Consider the following 13,082-nt stretch of genomic DNA (forward strand, 5'->3'; position numbering starts at 1 on the left):
GGTTCCGACTCGATGGCACCTGACAACAACTGACAGCCACCCAAGTCAGCCTCTGGTGGGAGAGATGGGGGCCAAAGTCCCTCCTTGCCTTTCTGCAGTTTTCCCCTCACCAAACAGGAGTATTTAGAAAGTTGAGGCTCTGCTCCCATCTTCTTCTGGCTCTCACTCAGCCCTTCAGATGTTCCTGCCCCCTCTAGCTTCTATCAGTGTGGCCTGCCAGGGTCTGTGTGGGAACCCAGGGAGAACACACCATGTTGCATCAACCCCCTGATGGAGACTGCATGAGCAGACATGCTACTGAGTGTGGCCAGGTGCACACTCTTCTCAGCCAGCAGGATTCAGTAAGTGCTAAGGATAATGATGAGAGTATCTTGAGAGCTCTGGGCTGTGATACCCAACAATTTTCTCTGTATGATCAGAGCTTACACAGCCCTTGGCACAGTTCTCAGCATATGAAAACTACTCCTGTGGAAAGGTCATATTTCACATTGTGGCAGAATCCCAGACTGGGGGCATTTCATCGCTTTCTTGTATAGGAGGAATTCAAATGCCCACCTTGCAGGTTAAAAAACTGAGGTACAGAAAATGTAGGCACCTAACCAGTTAGTTGAAGAAGCAGGGGCCTCACTCCACTCAAGTTCTCGTACCACTGAAAGAGGATTCCATGACTGTTAAGTATAAGCAGTAACCAGTCTCTGGGGAGTTTTGTGCTATGTGGTACCCAACCATTTTCTCTGTAAGAGCAGAGCTCACACAATTACACAGTTCTCAGCATATGAAAGATATTCAACAAATGCGGCATGAGTACAAGGATGAACATTACCATAAAGTAGTAGTGTTCTGAGCCTGGGATCCTTAGAGTCTATAAGGCCCCTGAAGTAGGGTAAAATGTGGCATGTATAAAATTATGTGCATTTTCCTAGAAAGAGACCATAGGTCTCATCAAAGATGTCTTGAAACCAGAAAAAGTTCTAATGATCGGGGAGGGGGGGGGCAGGGAGACCAGGGTGATCTTGGCTATCAAGAAAAATGAAAGAAAAGAAAGGTTGGGTATCTGTTACAAATTGGGTTCTCTAGGAGTTCAGTGTGCCAAATATTCTCTAAGGAGTGCCCTTGAGATTGGCATTTATGGAAGGGTGTTTGGGTAATAGCATGGGGCAAAAGAAGAAGGCCCAACAGCAGTTTCAGCCAATTCCACAGCAAGTTATGGAGAAATAAGGGTCTCTTAGAATTGCCCCATTCGTCAAAATGACTATCATTCCTCAACCAGACACTGGATATGGGTTGGATCAGGCAGCTCTCTGGAGCCGGGACAATCCCTGATGGGACTAACATCAGTAGGCATTCCCAACAGTTGGGCAAGAAGGCCTGTCTTGAAGAAGGATCTGAGTCCCAGTATCTCTGACTTTGGGAAAGTAGTGGAGATGAAATGGCATTCATTCATCCATCTACCCATCAATTTAATATTTATTAAACATGTCCTATGATCCAACCCAATTAGAGCACAAAGTGATTATTGTTGAAATGGAGGGAAGTGCCAAGAATTCTTAGAGTGCAGGGAAGTGTGGGACTGATTCTTCCTGGGGGCAGAGTGAGTCCTGAAAGAACTGACAATGCAGAGAAAGGAGTAGATGGAAGGGCCGAGGGCGTGAAGGACAGAAAGCACTTCAGGGAGAGGGTAATTGTGTGCAAAGGTTTGGTGACATGAGAAGGCTCCATAGATTTGAGGAGAGTTTCAATGTGGACAGAGTGGATAGGTCACAAGGTGAGGATGAGGCTAGAAAGAGAGATGGGAGTAAGATCTTGAATGTCACACTTTATTCCACCAGCAGTAGGGTGTTTTTTGAGCAGAAAATTGGCATTAAAACATCTGATGGAAGAGATAATAAGCAAGCTGAAGTTGTCACTGGAATCCCAGGGGAATCACATGTGTTCAGGACCAGGTATTTTCAGTGGGCACCTAGCATCCCTCTGAGCATAAGCCAGCTTCCCACATGAATGGCCCTCCTCTGATGTGACATTTATTTCCAACACATGGGTCCTTCTGGTCTGGGCATATGTATTCTTCTGAACAACTGCTTGTCCTCCAAATTTCTCAAAGCCTTTCACTTTCCATCAAATCCTGTATGCCTGTGTATGCTATTACCTCTGTTGATGCCTTAGGTTGCTATTGCCTTGTGGACCCAATCACAACCCAACCCTAAGAATCCTCCCTCACCCCACTTTGATGCTACCTATGTTCAATTTTTGCTTTTGCATTTGGGTGCTCTGACCCACTGAATTCTCTTGTTGGCAGCATCTTCCATAATTTAGCAATGATCCTAAGTTTCTTCAGGCTGTTGTGCTTCCAGTCAAGGAATCTGTTCATGCAACTGAATATGGGGCCCAAGAGAGCCAAAATGATCAGGATCACTCTCTAGGATCTCAGGGGAGAGGCTCACAAGCAACTATCCAGATCACAAAGTGGATCCCACTCACATAATTCTTGTCCAAGTGTCAGGTTGCCCGAAATATGGCAACTTGAAATACGCCATTAAGGATGGCAACTTCATAATATAAGGTCAACCTGGCAAACTCTGGAAGCTAAAGGGTCACAGTCCTTGTCCTGGGAAAGTGATGTTCTGGGTGCAGGAGCAATGAGTTTTCAGTACCATAAGAAACTATGGGCTGAAGTAGAGGATCTCCAAGTTGACATAGATGGTCCTTCCAGCTATGACATTTTAGGATGAAGATTATAACCCCTTTTCTTGGACCATCTATATATCTATGTTGTTGTTGTTAAGTGCCTTCGAGTCGGTTCCGACCCATAGCGACCCTGTACAGGGTTTCCGAGGGTGTGCTATATTTATATATAAGGAGCTCTGGTAGCGTAGTGGTTATGAATCGGGCTGCGAACCGCAAGGTCAGCAGTTCAAAACTACCAGCTGTTCCGCGGGAGAAAGATGAGGTTTTCTGCTCCCGAAAAGATTTACAGCCTCGGAAACCCTGTACAAGGTCGCTATGAGTCGGAACTGACTCCATGGCACACTATCACCATATCTATATATAGACAAAGTACAGCAAGGGCAACAAAAGGTCAACAACATACTGTTGGTGCCTAGTCATCACACAAGATTTTGAGCGCTCATGCCTCCAATGCTCCCTGAAAAAGTACCCAAAACACAAATCCACACAATGGACACTGGGCAAATGTCCACCAAGGGAATGCTCCGCATTGTGATGAGTGCAGCCAAGGGACATTCCTATAGGTAATTGTACATACAGATTCCTCAGAGATCAAGATCCCATGACTTGGTGGCACCCAAGACCAAGGTCCCATCACTATGTTGTTACTCTGGTGGATGGGAAATGGGGGGAAGCATCAAGGTAGCCAGTCCAGCTTCATTCCTTTCTTTACAGATTCTGGGAGTCAGCTTGGAGGTCTGGGAAGGGTCATGAATTGGAACAAAACCCATTGCTTCTGTTCTGTGAAGGTTGATAGTAAGGCTAGATATTGAGAACTCCTTCCCCTTAGGAATTCTCCATGTTATTTTTCTGGAATTCCTTTAGGATTTCCATGCTCAGAAAACTACCACCATCATCATTTATCAAGGATTGCTGTGTGCCAGGCACTATGTACTTTGCATACTTCATTTATTCTTCACAGACAAAGGTCCATATTACACATGAGAAAATAGAGCCACAAAGAGGTTAGTTAGGTAACTTGCCCAAGATCACATAGGAAGAAGCAGAGCTAGACTTTTAACCCAGGTTTGCCTGACACCAAAGCCCATGTTCTTTGCCCTCCACTATATAACCTTTTTGTAGCGTAGTGGTTGTGAATCGGGCTGCTAATCACAGGGTCAGCAGTTCAAAACCACCATCTGTTCTGTGGGAGAAAGATGAGGCTTTCTGCTCCTATAAAGATTTACAGCCTTGGAAACCCTGTACAGGATCACTATGAATCGGAACCGACTCTATAGCACATAACCACCAACCAACATATAATCTTTTTGGATTTCTGGTGTGACACTATAAAATAAGCACTGGATTGCTAATCACAAGGTCATCCATTCAACACCAGTTGCTCCTTGGAAACTCTATACAGGGTTGTTATGAGTCAGAACCAACTTGATGACTCTTAACAACAACAATATAGCCTTAGAAGTCCTGGTGTGGTGCTGTTAGGTAAGCACTGGACTGCTAACCATAAGGTTGGTAGTTCAAACCCACCAGTCATCCTTTGGAAGCCTTATACAGGGTCTCTGTGAGTCAGAACTGACTCAAAAGCACTCAACAACAATGACACCATACAACCTTAAAGCATGTGATATTTAGGAGAGCAGTCCTGAGGTTCCATAGCCAGCTTCTCTCACACAAATCTATAGGGAAATCCAGGAAAGGAAATGCAAGGACAGGGTCCCTCATCCAACACCTTTTCCTGCTATAACTGGGAAGGCTGCAGTCTCCCAGGTCCCTGTGCATGTTGGTGGACAAAGGCAGAGTTGGCTCCACCAGCCAGAGAGTCTGGAACCATGGGACTGGTGGGCCTTGTTGGACTGTTGGAATGATCAAGCTGGAAGCTCCAAGAATGTCCAAGATGGAAGGAACCTTAGAGATGAACAAGTTTCCCTTATGTGACAGGTGAGGAAACCAAGGTCTAAGAAGAGGACACGAATTGTCCAAAGCCACAGAACTAATTAGAAACATTGCATGTCCATGAATATGTGTGTATGTGTGCACATGTGCATGTGCATGCTGGAAATGGCAGCGAGGTGTCTCCTAACTCCCAGGCCTTATGAATAAATACGGAGTCTTTGTCGATACCCAGAGAAGTAGTCTATAGACAAAGGCTCACCAAAAAAGAAAGGGTTGTTTCTCATTTGTTTTTTTTTTCATTTTATGTTAATGTAAGTAGTTTATTTGGGGCAAGGTGATTCCAAGAAATGCCTACAGGAAAGTGGGGAAATGAGACATAGAAGACAAAGAAGTCATTACAGGGTTCATTACTGATCAGGTCACTACTTGGGCAACTGGACTCAATTCTACTGGGGACATTTGGGAGATGATGTAGAATGTACCACAGGATTGTCTCACTGAAGGGTGAGGAAGCTGGGGTCTTTACCCATGAACCCTCATCATCTTTGGCTGAGAGCTGCTATTGAGGGGACTTCAACTCTTGCCAAGTACATTGCAGCAAGCAAAGAAAGCAAAAGTCTATTTTTAAAGTTCTTTGTAGCTCTGAGTAGCTACCAGTTCTTTGAAGAGTCTTGAAAACCTTTTTGGGTGAAGAGATCCTGGGCATAAATGCCATATTCTGGAGAAGTGATGGTTGGACTGAATGCTGCCCTCCAGGCTGTGTTAGTGACTGAAAAGGGCTATTTCCATGTCTCCTGATGGGAGGTGAATGGGCAATGGGCATGTACTATAACAAAAGAACTCAAAGTGAGATTTTAAATGAATTTCCTGGTAACAATAGTGAAAAAACACAACAAAGCTATCTAGCGTTCCATCCAACTATGATTGGTGGTCATATAAGAAATGGCGGGGCAAAGAAACATGAATGGAAGTGAGGGTTTCCTTAGGGTGTTAAAAGCTCCTTGTTTGCTAGGGCTGGCCAATGAGCTCTCCTGTATTTGGGTAAGGGAGAAGGAAGGCGCTGAGAGGACAGATGGGGATTGAATGAAGAAAGGATCCTTCACCCCATCTTTGGTTTTTCTAGCACTGGGCACAGGAAAAATACCTCTCTTTATTCTAAGGTTGGGGGGAAGTAACAGGAAGAGGTCTTTCCTCTGGCATGATTTAGGCATCTTATCTGGAGGCGAGTCTTGGAAGAGATAAGCCCCAAGGCTTCCAAACCCTCCTGTATTAGTCCACCCCACTTCCCTGGGCTCCATGATCCTCATCTATTAAAAGGGGAGGTTGGAGAGCTGGACTATATGACTTTAAGACCCCATCTAGCCCTGATGTTCTATCACTATCCACCACAAAGACCATCCACATGGTCCTTGGGTTCTCTTTAGTTCATTCCTCAGAATTCATTTATTGAGCACTTAGTGTTTGCCTAGTACTGTGCTAGACACTAAATAGGGAGAGGAGAATCAGACCAAACTCAGAATCTGACTTCTGAGAAGTTATAAGAATAAGAGCTAACACTTACTGAGCACTTACTCTGTGCCAGGCATTGGGCTAAATACCGTATTGACTCTTGCCTGTCACCACAACCCCATATGGTAGGTGCTAGTACTTCTATTGGACTCCTGGTGTGACGCTGTAGGAGCAGGACTAGACTACGATCCACAAGGCTGGCAGTTCAAACCCACCAGCTGTTCTTCAGGAACCCTGTACTGGGTCACTGTGAGTTGGAACCGAATTGATGGCACTTAACAACAACTACAACAGTACTTCCATTATACAGATGAGGAAACCAAGGCTCAGAGAAAGAGCACACATTGGTAGAGCCTAACCTGCTGTATGAAATAGACAGTGGCACTCAATGGATAGGCCTTTGTGTTCTAGGAGATAGGGCAAAGAAAGCTGGAGTCATCTGGGAAGGCTTCATAGAGTAGGCAACTTAGCAGGGAGGACTGGCCGGGGAGGGAAGTAACCTGAGTGAACCAACTCCCCCTAGGCAGGCTGGATGGAGTGTGGGATTTCCAGCTAGTGAGGTGTCTTCTTAGGAGAGGTGGGTGCAGCAACCAGGGCTCAGCCTGCTAGTGGTTCCATTGGAAGAGAGGGGCCAGGAAAGAACAAATGTTTGCCTAAACCAAACAAGGCAAGAACTCTCCTCCCTGTAAATCCAGTCCCTAAAAGCCAGAGTTCAACCACTCTGGAAGGGCTTATTCCCATGCCAAGACTGTAATAAACACGAACTGGCTCAGTTGTGGTGCAGCTTCTTCCCAGCTACCTAAGCCAGTGACCTCAGAGCCAGACCACTGATAATTACCATCACTGTCACTATATGACTTTAAGACCCCATCTAGCCCTGATGTTCTATCACTATCCACCACAAAGACCATCCACATGGTCCTTGGGTTCTCTTTAGTTCATTCCTCAGCATTCATTTATTGAGCACTTAGTGTAGCACTGGTGTGTAGCAGTGACCATGAGCTAGGTATCGTCTTAAGAACTGTAACTAATTTAAGCTTTCCAATGTTCCAATTAGATAGGTACTATTATTATGCTTTTGTTACAGTTGGGAAAACAGAGGTACAGTGAAGTAACCTGTTCAGGTCATAGAACTAATGAGGCAGGGCCCATATTTGAACCCAGGCAGTCTATATTTAACTACTCTGCTATACTGCTTTTAAGTGGAGGCTCATGAGCTCTTGCCATAGCTACTCCTTCCCTCTGCCTGGTGTACTCTCCTGTAAGTTCAGGTCCTCCTAGCCCTGTTCTTCCTTGCCATGCTAACTTATTCCTGAAGGAGACTGCAGGAGACACCCCACCAGCCCCCACCACTAGAGGGGCCCATTGTGGATAAGACCAGGTCAGAGTGCCCCAATCTTCCCCCACCCCCGCGCCCTGCACCTACATGCACTCCATCCTCCTCTCCCCCAACCGAGCACCATTGCCTTTTGTTTACAGTGACGGCCCCTGCGCCCAGGCTGGTGGGGGCATGGAGGACTCCGTGGTGGCGGCGGCGGCGGTGGCAGCCGGCAGACCCAGTGCCCCTGCCCTGAAGGCTCAAGTCCAGGAGCTGCAGGAGGAGGAGGAGCGGCCAGGGGTGGGGGGTGCCTCCCCGCAGGCTGGCCCCCACCGTGCGGCCTCCCCAGGCCAGCTGCAGCCTGCCCTGGTGACTGCGCTCTGCTCCCACACCCCTGCCGCCTCTGATTACGAACTCTCCCTTGACCTAAAGAATAAACAGGTACCCAGGGCCTCCGAGGGGGGCGGGGAGGGTGGTGAGGGTCCTGCCTTTGGGGGCTGTCCAGGTTACTAGTGATCTCCCCATCTGGGCCCACCCTCTCTGCAGGCACACCTTTTTTGCCACAGCTTCTCCTAAATTGAGCCATTTAACCTGCCTTCCCTGCGGCCCAGTCCCTTTGGCACCCAGCCATATTGTTGTTGTTGTTGTTATGTGCCGTGGAGTCGGTTCCGACTGATAGTGACCCTGTACAGGGTTTCCAAGGCTGTAATTCTTTACGGGAGCAGAAAGCCTCATCTTTCTCCCGTGGAACAGCTGGTAGTTTCGAACTGCTGACCTTGCAGTTCACAGTCTGATTCATAACCACATCCCTATTTAGGGCCTTTACATGGCAGGGACACATTGAGCCGTTGCAATGCCTTGCCCTTGGATTATGTGGCACAGGGATCCTAAATTGCCCCACAAACTACTAGGTATATGGGTGATTATTCTCTGGGGAAGTCTCTACATCCAAGCAATGCTTAAAAAAGATGTTGTTAAATGCCATCCAGTCATTTCCAACTCACAGCAACCTTGTATAGGGTTTCAGAGGAGTGGCTGGTGGGTTTGAACCACCTACCTCACAGTTAGCAGTCTAGTGCTTATCCTACTGTGCTATACCGGGACTTCCTAGCTCAATGCCTGGCCAAGGTGCAAGTGCCATGCCAGGGACACACAGCTCAAGTGAAGTGCAAGGACAGTAGCTTCCTCTAGGTAGACTGAGAATTCCCAAGATTAACCCAGATTGGGTTGGGGCCTAATAGAGGCCTAGAGTCGGGGCCCAACTCCCATGAGGGGACCTACCTCTTGTATTCTGTGAAGCAGGAGAGGAAAGTAGCCAGTCATGGGGTTCCCATTAACTGCCCCCTGCCCCCAGAAAAAGATAATGCTAGGGTTTGGTTTGGTGGACACTTGGGAGTCTGGAGGAAGGTCTGTGTGTGTGTGTGTGTGCACCTTTGTACATGTAAACGCAGAGAAAGACATTATGATGTGCTACTGTTGAGAAAGAACAATGAACTCAGAGACACAGACATGGGATCCAGTTTTGTTCTTTTTATAATTAACTGACTTTGGAAATGCCAGTTAAGCACCCTGGACAATGGTTTCCTCATCAGCAAAATTAGAAATTAGACCTTGCACCACCTCCAAGGTCTCTTCTGGCTCTAGAATGCATAAATTCTAACAAATTCTAACCCAATGGGCAAGGTTTATGTTGGGAAGAGAAACTGGTAAAAAGATCACTAAGACTGAATTAAGTCAAACAAATCACTTTTCTTTCTTTTGATGGACTGTGGTGTCTTGCATGTTGCTATGATGCTAGATGCAATGCCAGTATTTCAAATTTCAGCAGAGCTACAAGTGGTAGAGGAGTCCTGGTGTGGTGCTGTGGGCTAATGCATCAAACTGCAGAGTTGTTTGAACTGCAAAGTCAGTGGTTCAAGCTCATCAGCTGCTCCTTGGAAACCCTATACAGGGTCGCTATGGGTCAGAGTCAACTCAACGGCACTTAACAACAACAACAAAACCAGTGGTAGAAATGTTTCAGCAGAGCTTCCAGCTAAGACAGACTAGTAAGGAAGGCCCGTGATCTACTTCCAAAAATCAGCCAATGAAAACTTTATGTGTCACAACAGAATGTTGTCCAATTCACTTGCTTTGGATACATCATCAAGAGGGATCAATTGTTGGAAAAGGACATCATGCTTGGTGATGTAGAGGACCAGTGAGGGTGAGATGGACTCAGTAGTTTCAATGAGGAATGTGAACATGCTAGTGATCATGAGAGTGATGCAGGACTGGGCAGTGTGTCATCCTGTTGTATGTTAAGGTCTCTATCACGAGTCACTGTCAACTACATGACAGCTATTTGTCTGTCTATCTAGCTCCTCCACCACTAATCTCAGTTTGTCATACTGTGGTGGCTCGTGTGTTTCTGTGATGCTAGAAACGATGTCACTGGTATTTTAAATACTAGCAGGGCCACCCATAGTGGTCAGGTTTCAGATGAGCTTCCAGACAAAGACAGACAAGGTGAGGTGGACCACTTCTGAGCAGTTAGCCACTGAAAACCTTAAGGATAGCAGTGAAACATTGTCTGATATACTGTCAAAAGATGAGCTCCTCAGGATAGAAGGCACTCAAACTACAACTGAAGAAGAGCTGCCTCATCAAAGTAGAATTGACCTTAATGATGTGACTGGAGCAATGCTTTAGAGACCTTCATTTGCTGATGGGGTACAACTCAAAATGAGAAGAAATAGCTGTCAACATCTATTAATAACTGAAACTTGGAATGGACGATGTATGAATCTAGGAAAATTGAAAGTCATCAAACATGAAATGGAACATATAAATATTAATATCTAGTCATTAATGACCTGGAACGGACTGGAATTGGCCATTTTGAATCCAATAATCATGGTTTATTATGCTGGAATGACAAAAAGGAACGGCATCACATTTGTTGTGAAAAAAAAAAAAAAGAGCTTTTAAAGATCTATCTTGAAGTACAATGCTGTATGTGATTAGATACTATCAATATGCCTACAAGGGAGACAAGTTAACACCACTATTATTCAAATTTATGCATCAACCACTAAAGCCAGTGATGATGAAACTGAAGAATTTTAATAACTTCTTCAGTCTGAAATTGATCAAACATCCAATCAAGATACATTGATAATAACTGGTGATTACAATGCGAAAGTTGGAAACTAAGAGGAAGGATCAGTAGTTGGAAAATATGATTTTGGTGATAGAAACTATGCTGGAGATTGCATAATAGAAAATTTTATAAAAAACTTTTCATTGTATATTGAGTGAAAGATTTCAGACAAGATAATCAGTTGTATATTAAACAAATAACACACTTTGTTTCATCTCACTGATTGCCATTCCCTCCATGGAATAACAATTAACCCACTTCCTCCCTATGGCTCCTACTTCCATTCCACTTGCCTTTCTATCCCTTCTCATCTTTGGCTTTAGGTACATGTTGCGCCTTTGATTTTGAATGACTGACTAGTCCATCATTCATAGTGAGTTTATGTTGCTAGTGTTGTTGTTGCTGGTGGTGTTGTTCCCCCTATTTACCTATCTACTGCTTGGCTGAAAGTTGGGCCATGATAGTGAGTTTCTTTCCAGGCCTGAAGGGTGACTATACACATGGACTTCACCAGATGGAATACACAGGAATCAAATTGACTGTGTCTGTGAAAAGAGATGATGGAGAGACTCAATGTTGTCAACCAAAACAAGGCCAGGAGCTGACTGTGGAACAAACCATATATTGTTCACATGCAGGTTCAAGCTGAAGCTGAATAAAATTAAAGCAAGTCCATGAAAGCCAAAATATGACCTTGAATATATCCCATCTGAATTTAGAGACCATCTTAAGAACAGATTTGATGCATTAGACACTAATGCCTGACTACCAGAAGGTTGTGGAATGACATAAAAAACATCATACAAAAAGGAAGGCAAGAAAGAAATGACCAAAGTGGATGTTAGAAGAGACTCTGGAACTTGCTTTTGTATGTAAATTTGTTATGAATGCTAAAGTGAATTGAAGAAATGATTAAGTAAAAGAGCTGAACAGAAAATTTCAAAGGGCAGCTTGAAAAAGCAAAGTCAAATATTATAACGAAATGTGCAAAGATCTAGAGTTAAAAAACTGAAAGGGAAGAACACACTGAGAATTTCTAAGCCAAAAGAACTGAAGAAAAATTCAGGCTTCAACTTGCAATATTGAAGGATTCTTTGGGCAAAATATGAATGTTGAAGAAAGCCTCAAAAGAAGATGGAAGGAATACAAAGAACCACTGTACCAAACAGAATTGGTTGATGTCCAAGCATTTCAAGAGGTAACATATGATCAAGAACCAATGGTACTAATGGAAGAAGTCCAAGCTGCACTGAAGACATTGGCAAAAAGCATGGCTCCTGGAACTGATGGAATGCAAATTGAAATCTTTCAACAAACTGATGCATCACTGGAGGCTGTTACTTATCTATGCCAAGAAATTTGGGAGACAGCTACTTGGCCAACTGATTGAAAGAAATCCATATTTGTGCCCATTTCAAAGAGAAGTGACCAAATGGAATGCAGAAATCTTCAAACAATATAACTAATATCACATGCAAGTAAAATTGTGTTGAAGATCATTAAAAAAGGTTGTAGCAGTACATCAATAGCAAGCTACCAGAAATTCAAGCCAGATTCAGAAGAGGACATGGAACTAGGTATATCATTGCTGATGTCAGATGGATTTTGACTGAAAACAGAGAACACCAGAAAGATGTTTACTTGTGCTTTATTGACTTTGCAAAGGCATTTGACTGTGTGATCATAACAACCTATGGATGTCATTATGAAGAATAGGTATTGTGTTCATTAGAAATTTGTACATAGACCAAGAGGCAGCTAGAATAGAACAAGGGATACTGAATGATTTTAAATCAGGAAAGATATGTGCCAGGGTTGTATCCTTTCATTATACCTGTTCAATCTGTATGCTAAGCAAAAAGTCTGAGAAATTGGATTATATGAAGAACATGGCATCAGAATTGGAGGAAGACTCATTAACAAACTGTGATATACAGATGATACAATCTTGTTTGCTGGAAGCAAAGTGGACTTGAAATACTAACTGATGAAGATCAAAGACCTTCAGTATGGAATGGACATCACTGTAAAGAAAACAAAAATCCTTACAAATGGACCAATAAATAACATCATAATAAACAGAGAAAATGGAAGTTGTTTAAGAATATGTTTTGCTTGAATCCACAATCAATACTCATGGAAACAACAGTCAAGAAATCAAACAATGTATTGCATCAGGCAAATATGCTACAAAAGACCTCTTTAAAGAGTTAAAGATCAAAGATGTCAGTTGGAGGACTAAGGTGTACTTGACCCAAGCCATGGGATTTTCAGTTGCCTCATATGCCATATGAAAATTGGACAATGAATAAAGAAGAGAAAAGAAGAATTGATGCTTTTGAATTATGGTGTTGGTGATGAATATTGAAAATACCATGGACTGCCAGGAGGACAAACCAGTCTGTCTTGGAAGAAGTGCAATCAGAATTCCTGTTAGAAGCAAGGATGGTGAGACTTCGTCTCTCATACTTTAAACATGTTATCAGCAGGCATCAGTCCCTGGAGAAGGACTTCATGCTTGGTAAAGTGGAGGGT

At 44.0% G+C, this 13,082-nt stretch overlaps 1 protein-coding gene across 1 annotated transcript in view; it reads left to right on the forward strand.

The window, feature by feature from the left end:
- Window positions 1–13,082, forward strand: part of IQSEC3 (IQ motif and Sec7 domain 3) — a 194,584-nt gene that overhangs the window by 112,755 nt on the left and 68,747 nt on the right. The window contains exon 3 of the mRNA XM_006862699.1: window positions 7,567–7,846. Coding sequence (XP_006862761.1) covers window positions 7,567–7,846 — 280 coding nt within the window. The remainder of the gene's footprint in view (window positions 1–7,566; window positions 7,847–13,082) is intronic.

This window comes from Chrysochloris asiatica, unplaced genomic scaffold (assembly GCF_000296735.1).
Source record: "Chrysochloris asiatica unplaced genomic scaffold, ChrAsi1.0 scaffold00050, whole genome shotgun sequence".
NCBI lineage: Eukaryota > Metazoa > Chordata > Mammalia > Afrosoricida > Chrysochloridae > Chrysochloris > Chrysochloris asiatica.